This window comes from Rhinopithecus bieti, unplaced genomic scaffold, assembly GCF_001698545.2.
Source record: "Rhinopithecus bieti isolate Rb0 unplaced genomic scaffold, ASM169854v2 scaffold_10015, whole genome shotgun sequence".
Taxonomy (NCBI): Eukaryota; Metazoa; Chordata; class Mammalia; order Primates; family Cercopithecidae; genus Rhinopithecus; species Rhinopithecus bieti.
In genome coordinates, this window is record NW_016806417.1 from 319,939 (window position 1) to 343,840 (window position 23,902).

The 23,902-nt window shown below is 44.1% G+C and overlaps 1 protein-coding gene across 4 annotated transcripts in view; it reads left to right on the plus strand.

Moving 5' to 3' along the window:
* Positions 1 to 16,790: 16,790 nt before the first annotated feature.
* PDE1C (phosphodiesterase 1C) overlaps positions 16,791 to 23,902 on the plus strand; it is a 571,792-nt gene continuing 564,680 nt past the window's right edge. For 3 of the 4 annotated variants that reach the window (XM_017876415.1, XM_017876419.1, XM_017876421.1), the window contains exon 1: positions 16,872 to 17,543. In XM_017876415.1, coding sequence (XP_017731904.1) covers positions 17,459 to 17,543 — 85 coding nt within the window. In that variant the 5' untranslated portion in view covers positions 16,872 to 17,458. Of the gene's footprint in view, positions 17,544 to 23,902 lie in introns of all 4 variants that reach the window. The other variant, XM_017876413.1, reaches the window with a different exon arrangement.

The window sequence follows — 23,902 nt, forward strand, 5'->3', positions numbered from 1 at the left end:
AAAAAAAGGATCTTGCTCTGTCACGCAGGCTGGAGTGCAGTGGTGCGATCATAGCTCACTGCAGCCTTGAACTCCTGGGCTTAAGTGATTCTCCTGCTTCAGGCTTCTGAGTAGCTGGGACTACAGGTGCACACCACCAGGCCTGGCTAACTTATTTTGTATATGTGTAGAGATGGGGTCTTGCTGTGTTGCCCAAACTCATCTCAAACTCCTGGTCTCAAGTGATCCTCCTGCTTTGGTCTCCCAAAGTGCTGGTTTTGGGAGGCATGTAGGCCACTGTGCCTGGCTAACATGTCTATCTTTTCTTCAATTATGAGCTCTTTGAACGTGGGCCGGGAATGGCTGCTGTAGAGTAGTGATTAATTACCAAGGCTCTAGAGGCCAGGCTATCTGTGTTCAAATTCTTGTTTTATCACTTATAATCTGAGTAACCCTGAGCAAGTTACTGGATAACTCAGTTTACTTCATCTGTAGAGTTGGAGTAACAGTAGGATATTCCTTATAGAGTATAAGGACTAAATAAATAAATATACATAAAAGCTCCTAAACCATATCTGCCCTTAGTAGGCCTTCAGTGAATTCAACTATTATTAATACTCATTTTGTCTTTAGTCTTCATCATATTGTCTGGCTCATGTCACATAGCACACATTTAATACATTTAATGTACTTACTAAATCTAATTGTGTGAGAAAAGTACAAACAGAGGTAGAGAAGAAGTGATCTTTGTGGACTGGATTAAGGAGATTTGAACAACTGATGGGGTTTGAAATGGGGCTTCTAGGGTTTGTAGAGTGTGGATAGATAGATTAATTCAGGAAGCATTCGTAGAAAAAACCCTGCCCTGGGAAAGTTAGGCTAGTTGGTAAGTATAGAAACTGAATGTGAAAAATAAATCAGCATTAAGCTGATTTCATCTCAAGTTAGTAGCAGACGTGCTATCAAAATTCCATCTCTCTCCTCCCCTGTGTGCTGAGGTTTTAGGAATATAATGGATTTTAATTAATTGAACAATGCACTTGAAGAGAAGCAGGAAGAAGTCAGGAATGTTCCTTAACTCTGGAGCATCTATTTTACGAATGCTGGAGAAATTAAGATAACAGAGTAACATTCCCACAGCCTCCCAAAAGTAAGGGGCATCTATTTTATGCATGCTGGAGAAATTAACATAGTAGAGTAATATTCCCACAGCTACCCAAAAGTAGTTTTACAGTGGTTTAGAGATTCCAACCCCTTGATTCTTCTCCTCTCACATTTATTGTCATTTTGCCTTTCATAAATTGTTCTTCCTTTTGAGACTCACTTGCGCTGTGTTTTGGTAAATCAAAGCCGGGCTAATAATGCAGGCTCTGCCCTGTGATTGTACTAAAAGAGAGGCTGTGTCACAAAAGAAACGAGGGGTCTTAATTTGTCTTTTTTTAGGACCTGCATAGTGATTAAGGTTGGTGTAATTCTCTTTGAGATTTTTGTTCTTTTGTCCTTGAGCGATTGTTCTTCAGCTGATGAGAGTAGATCAGAGCAAGAGATGGGGGACTGCTGTATTGCAGGGATCAGGATTGGATTGTGAGATTTACCTTCTTTCTCTCCCCATTCCAAAACTGGGGGCCTGAATCAGGACTCTGTAGTGGGTGACCTAGGTCTGTGATACACCTTTTATTTTGAGCCTCACTTTACTCCTCTGTAAACAGGGATTATGACACCTATCTCCCTGTCAAGTGGTCGATGGATGGGTTTCAGGAAGATGCAGCTCTGGAGACACTATAGGACAGAGCCCTGGGGGCTTAGTAGGTGCTTAATAAATGCTTCTTTCCTTACTCTGCTTTTCTAAGTTCCTTTCCCTGAGAGGCTCAACATGTTATATGAATAGTGGAATTTTCCTTAAGCATATTTAAATTGACATGGATATGTGAAAATTAACATATATGTGAAACTTTTATTTTGCTTATGTGGGAGAGAGTGTGTGTGTGTGTATGTATGTGTGTGTGCCTAAGCACCTGGTGGGAGTGCATGCAGTTGAAAGTGTGACAATATTCCTAGAACAATTCCTTGCATTCTCCCGTTAACTCTACCTTTTTCCCCCCAATTTTTAAGTTCAGGGGTACATGTGCAGGATGCACAGGTTTGTTATATAGGTAAACGTGTGCCATGGTGGTTTGCTGCACAGATCACCCCATCATGCAGGTATTAAGCCCAGCATCTGTTAGCTATTCTTCCTGATGCTCTCCCACCTCCCACCCCTGAACCTCCGACAGGTCCTACTGTGTGTTGTTCCCCAGTTCTACCTGCTTTTCCCTGTTCCATCAATAAAGCAAATCGACTAACCAAGAGGATAGAAAACCTTTGATATTTGTGACAAACATGATACTTAAAATTCAAAATACACAAGCAATGGTCATTTTAAAAATATACTACACATACAAAATGAAACACAAACCTTAGTAAACTTTATAAAATGTAATTACAAACAAAAGTTTGGTGGGGCAAAAATCTGTCAGTTGGTACTGTGGTGAACTGCTGTGTGACAAATTAATGTTCACTGAATTGGCTTCAAGTCGCCCCACCTATCCCCTCCCCAGTTTGGCTGTGTTGTAGGCAGGGAAGCTTTGCTCTGTCCCTAAGGTCATGGGATTCTGGGACCTCTTTTATCTATCCCATTCATTTTTGGACTTTGAGATAACTAATTTCTACCTATCTATGTTCAGGGGACATAAAAACTATACAAAACAGAGGGAAAATACTTTCAGTCAACATGAAATAGGTGCAATTACACACTATCTTAAGAAAAATGTCTATAGGAGAAATTTCACTTTAGAATCCACTTGACTTTTCAGCCTGCATACTCAGAGGGGTCGCTGTTGGGAAGAAGAAAAGTGCAGAGACCTGTTGAAGACAGGGTCCCAATCCTGCTGCTTCTGAGCTCTGTGACCTTGAGCAGATTACGTAAGCTGAGTTTGTGTTTCCACTTGAAATATGGGAGTCACTATAACTCCTCACAGTGTTGTGGCAAATGGCATTCTATAGCAGAGTTTGGCCTACTTTTCCCGTTTGGCCTCCCCTAGACCATGGCCCTCAGGATGCAGGAACATGTGCCAGGTGGGGATCAATCCAGAGGCCTGGGGGAGCTCCCCTAACTTTCCCAGCTGGTTCTCACTCCGGCAATGGCTTGCCCGATGGCTCTGGTCCCTTCTCGTGCTGGCGGGAGGGAGAAGAGTCAACAGCACCTAAGGGCACAGATGCCATCACTGGGAAAGTGTAGCAGAGCCCTTGGGAACACCAAGTCAAGGGGCAGGGGCAGGGTGGAAGGCCCGCCATGAAAGGGCTGGGCAGGTGAGTGCACAGGAGCCAAAGTCAGGCAGAGGAGCTAGTGAAGTGTCTGAAAACAGTCTCCAAGGACGTGGTGCTCTGGTCCTCTCCCTGCGCCTCACAGATCACGTTTCTTTTCTTTGCGGAAAGAGGCAGGCGTCGGGAGCAGGGCGGCTGCGGAGGACTGCAGCTCCCGGGTGACTCCCCGGAGGGCGCGGGAGAGCTAGGGACGTGGCTCGAATGCTCCCTTCTGCTTCCGCTGCCCTTGCAACAGCTTAAGGGAGCACGGACGTAACAATCACCACCGGTTCTTTTGAAAGGATGAGAAACCAAGTCTCAATGCACCAACGCTGATTTCAGCCATTGCGGAGTGAAGATTTAAGTCCAGCCCTCCCGAACCTCAGTCCAGAGCCTGGAGTTTCCTAAACGTTTCCAGTGCCCGAGCCCCAGCCTGGAAGTGAGCCGTGTCGCCCTTCCCATAGGGGTCTCGGTCACACAGAAGGCCTCTGCTGTGGCTCTTTTTGTGAGTAGATACGCGGGCAAATGTAGTGCATCTTAATGTCCTCGTGACCAACTGTGTCGTGATTTCTCGCCGTATTCCTGCTCATGTGTGCAGCCCTTCACCCAGGTCACCGCTGGCAGACAAGTGGGGGCACCTACGTCCTGGTGAAAAGACCACTACGCTGCCCAAGAAGGCTCGTGCAGTTTTCAGAAAACTCCCTGCTCGCATGTCCTCTTTCACTTGTTCTGGGTCCCTGGTACCACACCCTTTTGTGTTCCTGCTGCCCTTCTGTGCGTGGTGGGCACCCCGCCAGCGGTGCAGGCTGTAAGCACAGCTGTGTGGACAGCAGCGGAGGGAGAGCGCCTCCCTAGAGGGCGAGAGTTGGGCAGGAAGAGCCCGTGTTTTCCCAAAATGAGGTTCCTGGTGCTTGGACTGAGCGGTTTGGGGAATGTTTAGAGGGAGGGAACCCCGCGAAACATGGTGAGGCCATTCGGGGTTTGGAGGGATTTTTATCACACTCAGAAGGGAGGTTTGGTTTGGATTCTACATATCCACAAGTTGCCTCTAGGTGTGAGGCCCTGGCAGCTGTGGAATGTTGCTAGAGAGGTGTCTCCCGGCTGAATGTCCCTCCTTTTTTATGCTTAAGGAGCACTGCAGTCATTAAAGCTTTTAAAGGAAGTTTCTTTTGAAAATTCAAGGGTTAAAACAACTTTATAAAGTGTTGTTACGCATTGGAAATAACGTGGGCAGTCTGGTGCTGACACCAGAGCTAACTAGTTGCAATTGTGAGGGTTATCTGTTCCCCTCTCTGACCCTTTATGGTAAGGCATCACACCCTCCACGGACTATGTCAAATGAGATATTGTATGAAAGTGCATTAAAATGAATAAAGGGCAAAAACATGGTAACGATGACACAGTGATACCAACAGCTGATATTTATTGAGTGGTTACTGTGTGCCAGACACTACTCTAAACACCATTCATGTATTAAGTCACTTAGTCCTCACAACAACCATATGAGGTAACTGAGGCAGAGCCCAAGGTCATGCAACCAATAAGGACAGTGCCAGGATTCGACCCCAGCAGGCTGGCTGTGGAGCTTGCACTGTTCATGTCAATATTTTACTGCATTAACATGGCTATGGGTAGGATGAAAATGACATGACCATGGTTAAGTTGAAAATGACACTAATAATGTAAAAAAAAAAAAAAAAAAAAACACTCTCACGTTCTGTCATGTCTTTTTATCACTCTCATCTAAAAAAAAGAGACAGTGCTACCTCCTTCAGGAAATTGTGGGCCAGGGAAGTGGGTAGAAGGGCCATCAGATGAGGGTATCTAGAATTTTACACCCTCTCAGTAGACAGAGAGGCAAAGGTGGATTGAGCCTTTGAGAGGACAGGTCTCCATTTAGATCTCATATCCACTTTACTGGGGCTGGGCCTGTGTCTTCATGTGTGCAATGGGAGTTGCTGTGAGGGCTAAATGCAATTCTGTAGGTAAAAGAGTCTGGCACAGTGGCTGGACCACGGTATGGATCCCAACAAACATGAGTTGAGAATGAAGAAAACTACCAGAGAGGTCCACCAACTCTTCTGTTACTTCTTTCAATCTAATCATTAAACTAAGACCTAATCTTTACCCTTTTCCATTTCTTGTTCTTTCCAACATGTGGTCTTGCATTCCTAGCATACTGCACAGTTCTATTTTCCTTGTGATTTGCTTCGGTTGTCACACATTTGGAGTCAATTCCTCAGGTGTGTGTGGAGCGCTGGCTGTGTAAGTGGCGGTGCCCTGTGCTTTGGAGGAGGGCTTCAAAACTAGAGGGAGAATAAATTAAGTCAAGAGGTGACACATGAGGAAAGAGGAAACCAAATTGCCTCTCATTCTCACAAATGCTCTTTGTTGGCTTGAGAGGCAGTGTGTTAAAAATGTGGTTTCCAAATGCATGTGCAAGAATTTATCACAATGAAAAAAGTACCTTTTGGTAACTTAAATGCCTGACAAAAGCATCTCAGCATTAAATCATTAATACTCCCACCTGCTGCCAACTATAACTGCTTTCTTTTATCATGATAATACAGACTGTCTGATTCTCTGGTAGAGTTTTTGGGCAACAGTGTAATCAACATCGGGAAAGACTTGCTTGTGATTCTGAGATTTCAGTCATCTTGTCAATGTAGAGACTTTGTGCTTTCCCCACACACGAAGATTTCGTAATTCATGATCATTAGTTAGAACTTCAGTCTCATGCAAGTCTGTGATCTACTTCTTTTGGCATCAGCTTGCCTTGTATGGTGATTATGCCAAATATTTTTCTAATAAAGTACCAATATATAAGGTATCACATGTTGATGGTATGGTAGCAGGAGTTTTTCATTGGTCCTGGTATGATACGGAAGAATGAAGCCCCTTTTGCAAAGAGGAGCATGGAGTCTTTAGATGGCAGATGTGTGTTCTTCTTTATTCTATCATTGGTAAACATGGATCATCTCATACTGATGTATGGAGAATAGTTACAGTGCATTCCTGACTTAGAAAGTTGACATGTAATTTCCAGGTTTCTTCTTAAGCTACCACCAAAAATAGAGTATTCATGTATTCATTCATTCAACAAGTATTTATTAACCACCTACTTGATGCTAGGCATTGTTCTAGGTGTTTGGGATACATCAGTGGTCAAAACAGACACAGCCCTCATGAGGTTTACAATCTAGTGAGAATATCAGATTGGATGGTTCATTGATCTGGCTTAGGACAATTTAGTTTAATATTTATTTTAAATTATAAAAAATACATATTTTTTGAGATGGAGTTTCGCTCTTGTTGCCCAGGCTGGAGTGCAATGGCACGATCTTGGCTCACAGCAACCTCTGCCTCCTGAGTTCAAGCAATTCTCCTGCCTTAGCCTCCCGAGTGCCTGGGATTACAGATATGCGCCATCACGCCGGGTTAATTTTGTATTTTTCATAGAGACAGGGTTTCTCCATGTTGGTTAGGCTGGTCTCGAACACCTGACCTCAGGCGATCCACCCACTTCAGCCTCCCAAAGTGCTGGGATTACAGGCGTGAGCCACTGCACCGGCCAAAATATTTTAAACAAAGAAAAGTACAGGAAGTAATTTAGATATCTATGTCTATAGTGATAGCTGACTTTAAAATGTTTATTTTCTATTTTCTGATTATGAGCATGCTAGAAAATTTGGAGGATACATATAAGAAGAAACTAAATTATAAACAATATTCCTGGGTAGGAAGCCTCCAGGGTGCAGTCAGGATATGTTCATAAGAACAAACTTGAACTTGCTGGCTTTGGGAAACCAAGGATCCTATAATCCCAGCACTGGAATATAATCACTGTTACATTTTGATGTGTTTCCTTCCTTCCTGTCTGCTGTCTTCCTCCTTTCCTCTCTACCTTCCTTCCTTTCAATTTGCAATTTCTTTTTAATTCACAATTTAAATATTATTTTAAGCACCAAGCAGGCAAAAATCACCCCAAAACAAAAAACCACATCCCTGGGCTGCATTTGATCCCAGGGAAGCCAGTTTGTAACCTCTGATTTAAACTTTTTGTCCTTGGCTACTCTCTCACTCACTGGGCTGTTCTTGCTCACTTTCCTGTCTTTCTTTAGTGCATTTTCTTTTTGACATAGTTGAGACTCTATTGCATCCTACTTTGTATTTGCTCTTTTTCCTTAACATTTTGTTCTGTGACATTTTCTTCAGAACTCCAGCATCCTCATCATTGTCATCATCGTCAGAAGCCACATCTGAGATATAAAAGTGGGGTGTGTGTGTGAATGTCTGTGTGTGTGTCTGTTTGTGTGTGTGTGTGTAGCTGTGTGGGGATGCATGTTTGCTGGTGATAAGGAACATATTTATTGTTCAATTTGAGGTGAATAAGCTGGAAGAAAGTTCTAGGTGAATTTAATCACCAGTGAACAACAGATGGAGGAGCATGTCTCTATTATAGGTCATTTCAGCAAATAGCTGGATCTACTCTGTAGGTCTGTGTTCCCTTTTGGGCTGCCTGTCTATTCTCTCTGGTTTCAGTGTTCTTGGTGCTCTTGGTTATTCCGTTGCCAAGGATGCCACTGAGAAGAGCTACCTTCTCCAGGGATTTAAGAACCACAGTAAGAAAACCTAACTCCATAATTCCATTCTTTGTTCCTGAGGGCTTGAAATGAGATGCATGAGTGCTAAGCACAGAGCTTAACCCATGATGGCCTGACCAAGGCTAGACCCCCTAAGAAACCATATTATCTTCCTCATCTCTGAGTGTAAGTCCATGCCAGCTCTACCTGTAACCAGTTATCCATCTGGAACTTATCACTGTGCAAGTGGTATCCTGGGATGCTCTGTATTTAATTGCATATTTCCCAAATCCTCATCAGGAGTCTTTGATGTGGCAAAGTTTGCTGGCCTGCTAAATATTAGTGACTGAATTTTTCTCTGCGATTCCCTTTGTCTCTTAATGAACTAGAATTTTTGTATTTCTGGGTACAGTATTTATGTTTTCTAGTTAGTGAAAGAAAAAAAAATCGTGTTACAAGATGATGCAATTTTCACCTCCTCAGTGAATTATATTTTTGTCTTGCTTTCTAATGCCAGAACTGTAATATAGTATTAAAATTATCAATATATTTAAACCTTCTGTAAGTGATAACAACAATAAGCCACATGAAAAGGGCCTTTCTGGGGAAAGTGGGCCCACTTTATAAAATTTACATCACAGTGGTGGGTTCAGGTGCTTTGATCCTGTGAACCTGGGCTTAATAAGGCAGAAAGGTTCCAACTCTGATTTGGGGACAGATTATGACCTCAGTCCTGGGCATGCAGGGTTTAACCGTGTCTCCACCTGGCAAGTTAGTGGTCAGATTGAGTGAAAACAGTGGGGAGGATAGGGTTTCAAAGGATCTGTGTTTACCAAACCTCCTTTTCCTTCCTAACTTCATTTTCCAGATGCCACCTACCCCTTGCAGTTTGGTGGAGCCATATGACTAATTTCTGGCTAACGGAATGTGGGAAGAAGGGATGCGTGTTTATTCCATGCCTGGTTTCTGAAATTCTTCACAGTCTTCTACTGTTTTTTCTCTTCCTTCACTGGCCAGCTAGATGTGGAGGATACAGAGAAGGATTCTGAAGTTCTAGGTGCTGATAAAGCTATGAGATGAAAGCCAGCTTAGTCCCTGAATAACTCCATTGGCCAAAACTCCACATCCTGCTCCCCACAACCTATATTGGGCTTCATAATAAGCAAGAAAAAAAAAAACCTTTATTGTGGTGTTAGGTCACTGAGAATTTGGATATTTGTTACAGACGCAAACTACTTACACATGGTAGGTGTACAATAAACGACTAAGTGCTGTTTTTCTTGGTCATGGGAAGCACAGAAGGTCTGAATCCTCTCCAGGAAATCAGAGGTGAGAAGAGTTGATAGGGCATGTCAAAGCCAAACCCTTGAGAGAGTCCAGAATCAGGTCGGGAAACCAGATGCATTGCCAATGGCAATTTGACACTGGCTCCTGATGTTTCTTAGAGGATTAAGCCCCAGGTGCCCACAAGGGTGGTGGCTTTATTGGTTGCTTTCCCTTCGCTGACTAACTTCCCCACTCCCTTTCTGATACTTCCTAAGTCCTCTTGTATGTGTTTTATGCTTCCCACTCCTTATAGGAGAAGATCCAAACTTCCCTGTGTTCTCCAGTTTCCCCCAAGATTCTGTAGGGCCTGATGAGCCAAGGTAAGGAGTTTTTACTTTGTTCTAAGTATTGATTTTCTACAGTGACAGGGAGTCACTGAAGGGTTTTAGGCAGAGGAAAGACATGACTACATTTTTATTTAAAAAGATCTCTTTGGCTCCTGGATAGACAATGGCTTGGAGCAAGAATGCAAGCTAGCTGTGGAGGTGAGAGGCTGTTGTGATAGTTCATGTGAGAGACAGTGGTAGCCTGGACTAAGGCGGAGTCGTCTGTGGATAGGACTGGACAGATGCCAGACATACTGAGGGAACATTTCTGTTCAGACTTAGTGACTGTTTAGATGAAAAAGACAGAGGGAAGAGTAATGACTCACAGGCTCACCAATTTGGTTGTGGAGCAGTAGGGAGGACCTTTTCCAGAGATGGCACTATTGGAGTAGAAGAGTAAGGCTTTGATAATATTCTGGAAGTATTAAGACCAGGAACCCAATTTACTGTATTAACCCATTTTAATGCTGCTGATAAAGACGTACCCAAGACTGGGTAATTTATAAAGAAAAAGAGGTTTAATGGACTCGCAGTTCCACATGGCTGCGGAGACCTCACAACCATGGTGGAAGGTGAAAGGCACGTCTTACATGGTGGCAGACAAGAGAGAATGAAGGACCAAGTGAAAGGGGTTTTCCTTTCTAAAACCATCAGATCTATGAGACTTATTCACTACTATGAGAACAGTATGGGGGAAACCACCCCTATGATTCAATTATCTCCCACCAGCTTCCTTCCACAACACGTGGGAATTATAGGAGCTACAATTCAAGATGAGATTTAGGTGGAGACATAGACAAATCATATCAATGCCTGACCGAGGGACTGGGTGGGAGCAGCATTCAGCCCAGGCCCTGCTCACTGAGCTCTGTTTGTTCTGGCATGGGGCTGCTTCCACCTGGGAGAAGGGCACCCTTTCCTAACTCTCACAGAGGTGCCACATGGGCTCTGCCTAGGAGAGACTCTTGCCCTAGTGAGTTGGGCCCAAGGAATGCCTGAAACTCTAATGAGTCAGATGAGAAATGCTCCTTCTATGGGGAAAGAGGGTGGTAAAAGTTAGCCTGGCTTGAGAAGTATGTAGAAGCTTTGTCTAGCTCACCTAATACCCCAAGGGAAACTCTGGAGGAAGGATAGGAAGATGAAGATTTCAGATTTGGATGAGTCAAGGCCAAGATGACTGTAAGACCTACTGAAGGAAAAAAAGGTCATTATACTTGTTGCATAGTGATCTGGGCTGGAAATAGATATTTGAGAGTCATTAACAGAGCTGGGAAGAGCCAAAAGGATTGTTCAGAAAAGAGGGAATGGAATGAGAAGATAAGAGTTTTCCCTGGTTAACAACAACAGAAAAGGCATTGGCTGCAGAGGTAGCAGGAAAACCAGGAGGAAGCTGTGCCCTGGAAGCCCAGGGAACAGAAGACATCCTAGCTGATGCAGTGGGTTCACAAGACAATATGTATTATGAGGACCATAATGCATCTGCTAAATGAAGCGAAGCATAGCTGACAGAAGTGTCCTGGAATGGGGAGGGTGATGGAGGCTGGGTCTTGTGGATGGAAGAGTGATTGAACAGGCCCTGTGCAAGCCCCAGACTCTAGCTCTCAGAAAGCCCATGAGTTTCTGCAGCTCAGCTGAGTCATGGAGACCTAGAACCTCTGGTCCCATTGCTCACAGGGTGATACTTTGGGGCTTTAGGCCCAGGGTTGAGTGAGCTCGAAGCCTGTAACTCTTGCCCCTGATTATGGATTACCTTAAGCACTCTGTAGAAAAGAGAAGGGCAAAAGGGAGCTAGTATGCTAGTGATGATGACGTTGTTAAAAATAATAACATCGTTATGTTGTAATAATATAGATGATATAATAATAATAAGTAAAATGGAATGTTTACTCTGGGTTGGGTCCAGGACAAGTCTTTTACATACATTATTATAACTCACACATTTCTTATGAGATAGGTATATGTCCATTTTACAAAAGAAAAAACTAAGACTCAGAGAGGCTAAGTATTTTCCCCAGATCACACGGCTAGCAAGTAGAGGAGCTTTTTGTTTCATTTAGCAAAGTAGAGGAGCTTTTTGTTTCATTTTATTAATTTTAAAAGTTACTAACCTATTTGCTACAGACCGTGTTTTGAACTTGCTCCAAAGCTCATCACAGAGAAAGACAGAGGATGAGTGGAGAGAGGGAATGACTAATGGGGCTGGCTGTCCTACCCCAATCCTATCATCTCCTGGCCACACAACCTTGCATTTTATTTACTTTGTAATTCATAAATGTTTTAGTGAAGGCCTACTCTGTGCCAGGCACCATGCTGGGGCTGAGGATGGAAGACCCATCTCTGCTACCTGCAGACCATATCCTTATGAGGAGATAGGCAGGCAAACAGGTAGTATGAGTTCAGTGTGATGATTTTATGATGGGGACACAGAATGGGATCCAGGGGAGGCTTCAAGTGGGGTGGTTACCTCCCCTGAGGAATGTCAGGCAGAAAATGCTTTCTGGAGGACCTGGGAGATTAGTAGACACCTGAAGGGTGAGGAGGGAGGTCTTGAGGCAAACCTGGTTGGCTGAGGGGGAAGAAAATTCCAGGCTTGGTAGTCTGTATTAAGCAAAAGAAATTAAAAGTAGTTGTTCTGGTCTCCCTCACCCCCACTGCAGAAAGTCTCCACTTCTAACTCCTAACTTCAAAGGCCATGATAAAATTCTCCCCAAACTCTTAATGCAAAACAATAATTTAATTTACTCTAATTTGCTACATAATGTTATGGGGAGATCTTTGGCGGCCCTCAGCTATTATTTTCTGAGACACTAAAGGCAGGTACTTAAGAATAGTCACTTTCACAGATGCATAAATAATATGTAGACTCAAAAAAAGGTGAAGAATGAACAGGGGGCCAAAGAAAAAAATTGCCTCCTTGTGGAAATAGAATTCGGTAACTTCCATCAGGGCCTTCTGGGTATGTTTTTGGCACCTTTTTTGGGCCCTCAAGTGTTTAAGCACACTGCTTTTTATCTTTCCCATTTAATTAGATTGTCTCTGCCATCCCTGGATCTAATTTATTTGAGAAAAAAAAAAAAAAAAAAGGACTGTAGGGAAGCAATAAGGTAGTAGTAAAATGAAACAGAAGAGGGTACTGGTGACAGCTGAAGAGGAACTGCATCCAGAAACACCGACTTTCTGTGACTGTTTTCTCATTCTGACACCCAGTTCCAGGGACTGTTCTGAGATTTATTCTTCCTGTAAAATTCTAAAAGGCAGGGACTGTTTCTTGGTTAGCAGAATGCCTAGTATATAGTTGGCACTCAGTAAATGTTAGTTTAATTCCTTCTTTTCTCTGTTCATTTCTTCCTCCTCTGTTTCCCTTCTTGAAGGGAGTCTGTTTGGTAGACTAGCTAGAACTCTTGGTTTCAAGCAATAGCAACTCACATTGGGTCACTCACAAAAAGGGACTACTGTATAGTATAAGGGTAGTAGGGTAGCTTACGCAATTTCGGAGGAGCTGATTTTCAGATGCCAGCTGGAACTGGGCCTGGAATGAACTGGGACTTTTTCTTTACCTCTCACAATTCCTATTCCCAGAAATGGTATTCATCAGCCCAGTTTGGGTTCTTTCAATTACAACCAAAGGAGCAAGGTTGCAGTTCAGAAACTTCCTTGCCTGAAGCCAATGATTATATGAATGGAAGGAGGCCCTTTCTAGAATTTGGAATGGTTGTCAGACAGCTGGATAGGTGTCTGTGAGGTGTGTGCACGATGCTCTTACTGGGGCAACTTGGGTCTACAATTCTTGGACCATTGGCTGTTGGGAGAATTCCAAATAGTAGGTAGCTTCCTACCTGAGAATGGTTGAAATGCATTAGTGAGATGCTGAGGAGCTGTCTTCTCTCTCATATGAAAATAAAAGATGTTTTCTTAGAAACTACAATTTTGATACATTCTATATATGTTGTCTTATATTTTTCTAGAACTTTAAAAGTGAAAAACCAATGAGCAACAAGAACTTACCATTAATATCCTTTCTCTTATATAGAAACGTATAGTAGAATCCACCATCAGATCCACAGAGCGAATCAAAAGACTTGATATTAGCACTAGATTCAGAGGAGCATCCTGCCAGATTCTTTTTTATATTGTGTCATATACAGTTGTTATATTTGAAGGACATTATTTGATTCTATGAACTGATGTAGGTAATGAGTTCAGCTCTTCCTCTACTTTCTTGCAGTGAAGACAGGATCACACATTACTTCTTGGAAGAAATTAATCTTAACCTAATTAGTCTTAGCTATTGACTGGATCAAACAATTATGAGGGACCTTCTTCCCTCCCTGTTTCCCTTCTTTGTTAGAATGTACTTGTAGTTCTTCCATGTTAGAATCCATTCCAGTAGTTAAAAAAGATCAATTTCTCTCCAAACCCAAATTTTAAAGTAAATATAATAAAACTAGAAGTTACCCAAACCCTGACAGATGTAAAGTATACTTACTATAATTTTAGGAGTCAATAAGCATTTTATGTAAAGGGCCAGATAGTAAATATTTTTGGCTTTGCGGGCCATATGGTCCCAGGCACAGCAACTCAACAATGGCTTTGTAGTATGAAAGCGGCCAGAAAGAATATGGAAATAAATGAGCATAGCTATGTTCCAATGAAACTTTACTTGTGGATACTAAAATTCAAGTTTCATGTAGTTTTAATGTGTCACGGAATATTATTCTTCTTTTGATTGTTTACAATCACTTAAAAATATAAAAGCTGTTTTAGTTTGCAGATGTCACAAAACAGGTGATGGGCCAGATTTCAGCTGCAGACATTAATTTGTCAAATCCTGCTCCAACTACCAAAGCAGATGATTGACACATCTGCTTGTCTGTCTTGGTTTAGTTTTCTTACTTCCCAGGCTTTACTGAGTGAGCATTTCTGAAAGAGCAAACAGAAGCAGTGCTTCTTTTGATCTCAGTCTTGAACTCATTCTTTCTTGACTTATGTAATGGTAGCATTCAACTTCATTTGGCTTGGTGTGAGAACCCAAAGACTGAAAAGGCTGCTTTAAGAGTTTGCACTTGAAGCAGTGCATTTTAGTGGTTCTGTAGGTGTACAATCTCTAAAACCAGGGAGAGAGATAATGATTCTGGGGAGAAGCAGTTTAAAAACAGTTCTAATTATTCAGGCAAGTTATTTTTACCAGACTTTAGGGGACAGAGAAATGATTGCATTTTATTATTTTATAGGTTATATTTCAAAAGCTTTTCTGTTAAGATGATTAAATACTAAGTTTTAATTTCACTCACTTACGCAAGGAAAATTCCATTTCAATAGACTTTCTTTTTTTTTTTCTTTTTTAGATAATTTACTACAGGAGACTTAGGGCTCTCAGCTGAGGACTTATTTTGGACAAAAAAAGACATGTTGTTCACTTAGAAGCTTGGTAAGATGAGAGAAATACAAGGAAAGGGGAACTATAAGAAACCTTTGGTGGTTACTATATTAAAAAATGCATAATATTAAGGTCAGGCATGTGTCTCATTCTTGTAATCCCAACATTTTGGGGGATGGAGGCAAAGGATGACTTGAGCTCAGGAGTTCAAGACAAGCCTAGGCAATATAGTGAGACCTTGCCTCTGCAATTTTTTTTTTTTTTTTTTTTAAGCAGCCGGGTGTGGTGGCGTGTATCTATAGACCCCGCTACTTTGGAGGCTGCAGTGGGAGGATCACTTGAGCCCAGGAGGTCGAAGCCAGTGAGCCATGATTGCACCACTGCACTCCAGGCTGAGCAGCAGAGTGAGACACTGTCTCAAAAACAAACAAACAAAAAACCAAGCCCACATTATATTACATGTAATATATATAAAATGTTACATATAAAAATTCTCTTCACCTGTAAAATTAATGGTGGCAACAATAACTAAAATACATTATTGTCACAGAGAAGAATTTTCCATGGAGTCTACGTAATAAAATCTGGGAGTCAGCTAGTGATTGCAATAATTGGATGCATATTGTGTGCCTAGGTTTTATGCCCTTACTCCTACTTAATCCTCATTGTGAGAGAAGGAAAGTAAGATTCAGAGAGGTCAAGGCAATGTAGCTGGTAAGTGGTGGAGCCAGCTTTCAGACCCAGCTCTATCTGTGAGCAGAGCCCTTTTCATGTCTCCATGTTGTAACAGGTTCCAGGCGTGGGTATTACAGTCTCAGGGACTACATGATGATTTTGAAACACCCCTGACTGCATGCTGAAATATGCCATTCTATGTGGCATGAGGTTCATGACACTGTTGGTTGCCTTTATGATTAATTAATCTTGCTACCAACCTAACCAGACCATGTGAATATGGTTCTAGGTCTTCCCTGAGAGAATTTACAACTGAAGTGTCAACTACACTCTGACACAATTCCATTTCTTTAAAAATACATGGTGAATTGAAAAAGATTAAATTCTGGGGACACGCATTAACCCAGGTTCCAGTAGGCTTGGGGGTTTTAATGGGCCCCCTGAAGTTGTATGTAGAATACCGTACATGTGTGTCTGTGTGCTTTTTTTGGGACAAGGTTTCTAATCTTCATTAGATTCTGAAGATAAGTGGAGCCATTACCCTCTAAACTCAACTGGAATCAATTAGGAATATACCTAGTTGATTCTTATTATTGGCAAATGTTTGTTAAGTGTGTCAAATTTCATCACAAAAATGAGGCTAAATTAATTGTAGTCTCACAATAGCTTGAGCACAGAACCCTCATTCCACGTTGTTACACCGCGGACTCTTCTGTGGGACTCAGCTCTGGTCTCTTTTCCCGTGGGCATCCGCAGCCCCTAACAGCACTGCAACTGTAAATCCTCAATAATTGCTTGCTGATCGGTGGGAATAATTTTCCCAGTATACGCCTTGCCTAACTCGGTCATTTCAGGCACTGGAAAGGCCAATGGCTAACGTGGCATCATCATAAAGTGAAACTTCTGCCTCCTAAGTCCGCCGCTTCCTTGTGTAGCACTTTCCTCAAGCACCACCCAGCCTCAGTTTCCTCTCCTGTAATAAGAGCGTCAGCTATGGGATTGGTAGATATGTTCCACATCAGCAAATTCCAGAAGTCTATCACATTGGGCAAACCCAAATTCGAAAGGACAGGACAAGCTATTTGGAATAGATGGTAAGGGGCGAGTTCTAATTCGATGCTACATTTCACATCATAGAGCCTCCGGTGACTTTGACAATTACCTTCCTGGGAGGGACAGTGGAGAAGGAACACTATCGGGGCTCCAGGTCAGTGCTGGGGACAGTGGCTGGGAGGAAGTGGGCGTGGTGATTTTCCCGACTTCCTTGTTTGGAGTAAACTTCGGCAACATCTGATGGCTAAGGGGTTTGCTTTTCCATCTGTTGACGTGCTTTCTGGAAGCTCCCCGGTCTGCCAGAGAAAACATATCCAGAAGACGCACGACGCCAATCCAGCCATCCCTTGGGTCCCCAAATCCCCCCAGCCACCAGAGACGGAAGGAGAAGCTGAAGTGGAAAACAGACGTGCCTGGGGCGCGCGGACCCCGCGGCTGGCAGAAAGTAGCCTGGCCAGGCAGGGATCTCCGCGCCCACCCGTCAGCCCCGTCCACGCGCTCGGGCGCGCGTCCTCCCTTCCTGACACTCCTCTTGCCGCCTCTGGAGCTTGGAGATGGGGCAGTCGCGACGGCTCCTGCCTCCGCCAAGCTCCTAGTCCTTTAGCTGTTGACGTTGGGTCCCCGCGCTTGTCTCCAGGCACTCAGCTGCCAGCGCGCGGCGGGGCTGAGGGTGACAGCGCGGCGCGGCCAGGGCAGGATTCGCCGCCGAGCCCCGGGCTGCTCACTCCGCGGAGGTGGAGGAGGGACCGCGGACGCCGCTGGTTGAGCTGTGAGGTCCCTGCCCGGCCGGCCGAGCCATGACGGACGCCAGCAACAGGAAGGAGGGCTTCAAAAAATGCCGGAGCGCCACTTTCAGCATCGATGGCTACAGCTTCACCATCGGTGAGAACTTTCCACCCCTCTCTGACTCCTGGCTCGGGCAAACGCCCTCCCCGGTGGCGGCCAGAGTTCCTTACTAAGCGGGCAGGGGGAGCTCAGGGGTTGGGCTGGGGCCGGAGGGTGCTCGCCAGGCGGGAGTCCCCGGGAGCGGCGACCGGGTCGGGACAGAAACCGCACCCTGGGCTGTCTCCCCGGCACTCCTCGCGGGCTCCGACCCGGCGTCGCGCGGAAGCTGGTTTTCAGCATCACACCTCCCCGAACCGCTCGGTTTCCTGGCTGATTTTAATAACGCAGGCCGGGGGACAGGAGGGGTGGAAATAGGGCTGGAGACGCTGCGATGGAGAGATGAAGATAGGAGTGCCGAGAGAGGGAGACAGAAAGCGACAGGGAGATGTAGACATGATAGAGACACACAGAGCGGTAGGAACATCCAGACACGGGGACGCTGATAGAAACACCTAGACCCCAGAGATAGAGACGGACGTCAAGACAGACTAGTAGAGTGACAGAGACGTGGAGACAGGGACTGAAACAAGAGAGGAGAGGCTGAGAGAGGCAGAGACTGGGGAATTCAGAGAGAGAGAGAGAGAGATTGAGATTGAACAATAGTTTCTATAAAAGTTGAAACAAAGGAAAAGGGACACATAAAGAGAGAGAAGAGAACAGAGAGATTCAGAAAAATAAAGCAGAAAAAGAGGCCATTTCAGTCTCAGAGAGAGAGGCCGCAGGGAGGGGGGATCATATGTCATGCTACCGAAAGTATTGGAGAAAAAGCTGTGATGTCTCTGAGCTGCAGGTGGTGGTTTCCTCTCCTGCCCTTGGGACTCCCAGTGGCTCCTGTTTTCTTTCCCCCAAAACCCTTCACCAGGAGGGGGACCACAGGGGGTTGTGGGGACCCTCAGGGAGCAGCAGGGCCACAGGGTTGACCCTGTGGAAGCCTAGCATTTGAAGAGGTGGGTCTTTGATACTGCTACCTTCCGCCCCATGCTGTGGCTGTTTTGAAACAACTTGTCAGGGATTGCCTCCACATCTTCCTTGGAGGTGAGTGGAACTCAAGTCCCAGGTAGAGCCCTGGAGGCCTGCTCCTTGGGACTTCAGCCTCTGGAGAACAACAGGACAGAGGCAGGAGCCACTCTGATTCCTACTTTTGGAAGTACTCAAGTTACTGTGGTCTTAAGCTGAACTGAACCCCAAAGCCTTTGAAAATGAAGGAGTAGGTTATTTTGCTTTCTGTGGACTGTGTCTGCTTGGATGTGTATCAGGAAAGTACCAGGGCCAAGAAGAGACCAAGGAAAGGAGCTCATCTGAGGGCCACTTTTGTTCTTAATGAAGTCACCCAAGGTTTCTGGGGCATGGACTGAACACTTGCCCTTCTGCAAACGTACCAAATCCCACCCCTCTGAGCCTTTACCTAGGCTGTTCCCGCAGGCAGGAACGCCATTCCCCCAGCACAGCATTGAGAAATCTTGTCTATGCTTTAGATCCCAGCTCTCACTTTCCACCTCTTCCGCTGTCCATCCCCATCAGAAAGAATTTCTTCCTTGGCACCCCCTCCAGTCTTGGAGTTCTCTGTTGGAGCTCACACCCTGCCTTGAATCAGTTATTTAGGCACCTGTTGGTAGTCCTCATTGCATTAAAAATTCCTTAAGGGTGAGACTGCTTATGTATATTTCTCTCTCAAATGGTGTTGGTGGGTGCTAAGGGAGTGTTTGTAGAAAAGAATTAAAGGTTGCTAAAGTCAAAAGTGTTTCATTAATAGATCATTGTCATGTTAAATTGGTTTTCTTGACTCTGGTAAGCAAATTCTCAAAAGTTATACCAGGTTGTCCTTATGAGGTCTTATCCTCCAAGGTGTGGCTTTCTAAAATCCAGGATCATAGTGTGGTCCTCCTCCTCCTGACGTTTTCCCTTTCTGTTAGAAGAGATGGTCTAGCAGATTGGTATGGTCTGGTGGTCAGTAGAGACTCTAAAAATGAACTGGTCGCTTCCAAGTGAGATAGCTGCCAACTTATTTCAGATTGCTGAGAATTTATTCATTCACTTCTTTCTGCTTATTCTTCTTCCCTCCCCCTTTCCACATTTATTCAATTTTACTATATTAAGAGATACAATTTAGCACAATGCCTGCCACACCGCAAACATTCAATAAATGGTAATTGTAATTATTCAAGGCACTGAGCTAATATCATGGAGAGTTTATGAAGATAAATCAGACTTAGAATCTGTGTTCAAGGAGTTTGTATTCTTGGGGCGATGTGATATGTTCATACATAACCATTTTAAAAGCAGAAATTAGTAAGTTGCTAGAGAGACATTTAATAAATTTTAGGCCAAGTTTAGAAAATACAATAATAAAAAAGAAAGAAAACCAACTGTCATTTTATCATCCAATGCTAATTATTAATAATTCTTTTATATACTTCTAATATGTACATTGTTTTACAAAATGAAATCATAATTTTGAAAATGTGTTATTTTAAAAAAATTATTAGTTTTGTTTCATGCTATATATAAAGTATTTTACAAATCAACTTCCTAATGTTGGCTACTTAGGTTACTTTTAATTTTCACCATAATAAACACTGATAAAAAACTAAATCTTTGAGTATATCCATGAGTACTTTTTTTGAGACAGAGTCTCTCTCTGTTGCCCAGGCTGGAGTGCAATGGCATGATCTTAGCTCACTGCAAGCTCCGCTTCCCGGGTTCACACCATTCTCCTGCCTCAGCCTCCCGAGTAGCTGGGACTACAGGTGCCCGCCACCACGCCCGACTAATTTTTTTTGTATTTTTAGTAGAGACGGGATTTCACTGTGTTAGCCAGGATGGTCTTGATCTCCTGACCTCGTGATCCACCTACCTCAGCCTCCCAAAGTACTGGGATTACAGGCATGAGCCATTGTGCCCAGCCCATGAGTACTTTTTAAAGATAAGCTTCTAGAAGCTTAATTGCTTAGTCCAAGAGTATGAACATTTTTAGGAACTTTAAAACATATTGCTCAACTGCCTTCTGAAAAGATTTACCAGCTTCTACTCCCATCAGCAATGTTCTGACAGCTCTGAAAGGTAGCTGTTATGACCCCTGTTTTAGGAGAAGAAACTCCCAAGACTCCAGAGGAAATAATTTGCCAGAAGACATACAGCTAGGAGGTGGCAGAGTTGGGTTCAAACCACATCTGCCCTGACTCCTCAGCCTGGGGTTTGTCCCATACACCATGTGGCCTCCCACAGTGGACTTTATTTCTGCTGGACCCTTGGGACTAGCCCATCATCCTGCAGAAGAGAGATCTGGGAGTTTGTTAGCTCTGCTTAACCAGCCAAGGCTGGAGCAAAACCAGAAAGAGATGGGACCATTGCTGCAGGTGGGACAGGGTGGGGTTGCTGCTCCCTGGAGGAAGATCAGGTAGAAGAAACAAGGTTAGTTAATCTACCTCACTAAACTCCCTTAGTCCCATGCTTCCCTGTCCTGGGGCAAATGATTTTGCATCCTCTTTATGTAATTTTCTCAGGTCATGAAATGGGTATGTGGTCAAGAGGTCTGGGAAACAAGACTATGAGATTGAACACGTGCCACATTCAAGCAGTGACTTTCAAAGCACCTTGATGCTTTGCGAGTTCCATCCCTGGGAAACTATTGAACTTATGGTGATTGCAGCAAGTGATTATTCTGATGAGCATAATTGAAGGCCATATGTAGAAGTGCAAGTGTTAATTGACTCTGGTGTGGTAGTACTTGTGAAGGAGCATTTGCATATGAAGTGAATGATTGGGGTGCGTAGGTGCAGTACCTTGTATTTCAGAAGAACTTTCCTTCTGGAGTTTGGATGTCTCTTTGGGTTTGTATTAAGTCATTCACAGATTCTTGCTCTCTCCAGAAGGCTGCCTGAAATACAAACAAACACCTCCCCCTCAAAATGATGTATGTCTGCCAAAAACAAAAGCACATTTTTTCTTTTAAATCACCTGAGTGGGCCCCACTTGATCTCTTTTGATGCTCCTCACTGTTCATTTTACAGATGAGAAAATGGGACTGAGGGAGGGCCCATCACTTCCCTCCTGCCCTCGGTGATGACCTGCAGGGTGTCAGAAGGAGGTGGGTGAAACCAGAGGCTCAGAGGGATGTGAAGTTGGTGGAGTGAATGTCAAAGAAGCTGCTTCCTTCAAAAATGAACCTATTGGTGTCGTGGAAAATTCTAGGCCTGTACTGAAGAGGTGTTGCTAACAGAGATGTGTTTCCTGTAGCAATGGCCACTGGCTTTTCTGCCTTGTGTTTCTCTCCTTGGGTTGTCCCAGAGGAGGAAAAACAAGAAGCCCCTAGACAGCAATCGGAGGCTCAAGGGGCTGGGAGTTGGGGGTTCCCTGACTTACCCTTGGACAGCAGGGGATGGAGGCCAAACTGAAGGGAAGAGGTTTGCTAATGGATGCTCCTCTCAGAGGGGATCTGGGCAGGCAGGGCTCTGTGGGTGGCCGAGGCCTGAATGAATTGGCTGCGCACACTGGGAGTGTGGCCCACTCTCCAGCTGAGGCAGAGAGGCCCCTGGCCTCCTCTGGGGCATATGGTTGAGGACTTTCTGAGCCTAGACTGGTCTCTGTGCTCTCTCAGCTGAGTGTCTTGCCTGCCTTCCATCTGCCTGCTTAAACAAGCAGGCAGTCTGGGTGGAAACAAGGACTTTGGACATTTTACACCTGGTTGGGAGTGATCGCGGGGAGCAAAGAACCCAGTAAGGATTCCAGGTAAAATATTCTATGGCCATCTCCCAGTGCTCATGGACCTACTTCTCTCCCTCACTTGTATCTCAGAGTCAGAGTCAGGTGCAGCAGGGTGTGGGAAGAGGAGTCTGCAAACGGAGGCTTGCAGTCACTGCTCTGCTGTTCAACCTCTTCCATTCTGCACCATGGGCAAATCACATTATCTCTGAGCCTCAGTTTCCTCACATGTAAAATGGGGAGTAAGATCCTTAAGTTTTGGCAGTATGGTGAGGATTAAGTGAAGGTTTGCATGAAACAACTGCGCTGTTAACTCTAAAATGCCCTCCAAATGCTTCTTGTTATTAGGGAAAGTTAATGCTGGTTAAAACTGGTGTATGCCACTTCACAGCATTTGCACTTCCACCGAGAGCAGCCCTGTCTTTAGCCTGAGGAGCTCTCATAATGGAGTTGCCATTGTCAGCAAACAATTAGAGTGCACGCTTTCAGGGGGCCAGCTGAGAGCTTGTATTTGCTGTGGGAAACCCTGGGCTTTGGAGTCACACACAGATTTATCAAGCCCATCAGGTAAGCCATTTAATTTCTCTCAGCCTCAATTTTCTTCTCTGAATAAATGGAGGTAGTAACACCTTCCTTGTGGGTGAACCATGGCCAGGGGAATGAAGGGCCATACACAGTGCCTGGCTGTCACACTGTAGGTGTCCATTCAATGTCCTTTCCCTTTGCCTGAAATCATACTGTGAGTAGAGCTGGTGCTGGCTGGGAGTGGGTGAGCATCAGTGATGTGATCCCCAGGATTTGTGACTGCACTCTGTGGGTGGGCAGCCAGGATGCCCTGTACAACTGTGCTGGCCCCTGACACCAGATGAGAGTAAATGTCAAGTGGTTACTGGGCACCCTGCCACCCTCCTATAGGCTGATGCACTTTCCAGAGCCACACAGTGTGCCTGGCATGTCTTCTCAGCCTCCACAGACCTGGACAGGGTCCACCTGGGGCCATGGGGAAGTTGGGAGTGATGGGGAGAATAGTAACGAAGGAATGACAGTCCTGAGCTGGGCTTTGGGATCGGCCTGGAACACAGCAGGAGGAGGGGACCAGGATGGGTAAATTGCACTGAGTAGAGTCCAGAATATAACAGTCTCTGGAGTTAGACACTTGTGGTTCAAATCCAGAACCCCATCTTCCTTTGGTTGTGATCTTAGAGAGGTAGCATTTCATGGCTAATGTTAAGACTCCTAAGCTGTAAAATGGACATAATAAATAGTATCTACCACACTAGGGTAGGAAATCAAATGAGATAGTGCAACTAGAACACCTAGTAAGGCTAATTGATCCACTGGGCACAGTAAGCCTAGTGATCAGACAGCAATATTTTAGGATTCCAAAATATTTTAATTTCTTTTAGAATTGAAAGAAAAAATAAACTTTTAGATTGAAGAAAATACTTGACTTCATAGAATTTCAGTCATGCTCTAAAGATCTGCAGTACAACATCATACACCTAAAAATTTGCTTAGAGGGTAGATCTCATGTTAGGTGTTCTTACCTCAACAAATAATAGAGAAGTTAAGAAAACTTAACATTATTGTATTCTTCATTTCAATGGAATCCTAAAATATATTTTAAATTAATTTTTTTTAATTTTTATTTATTT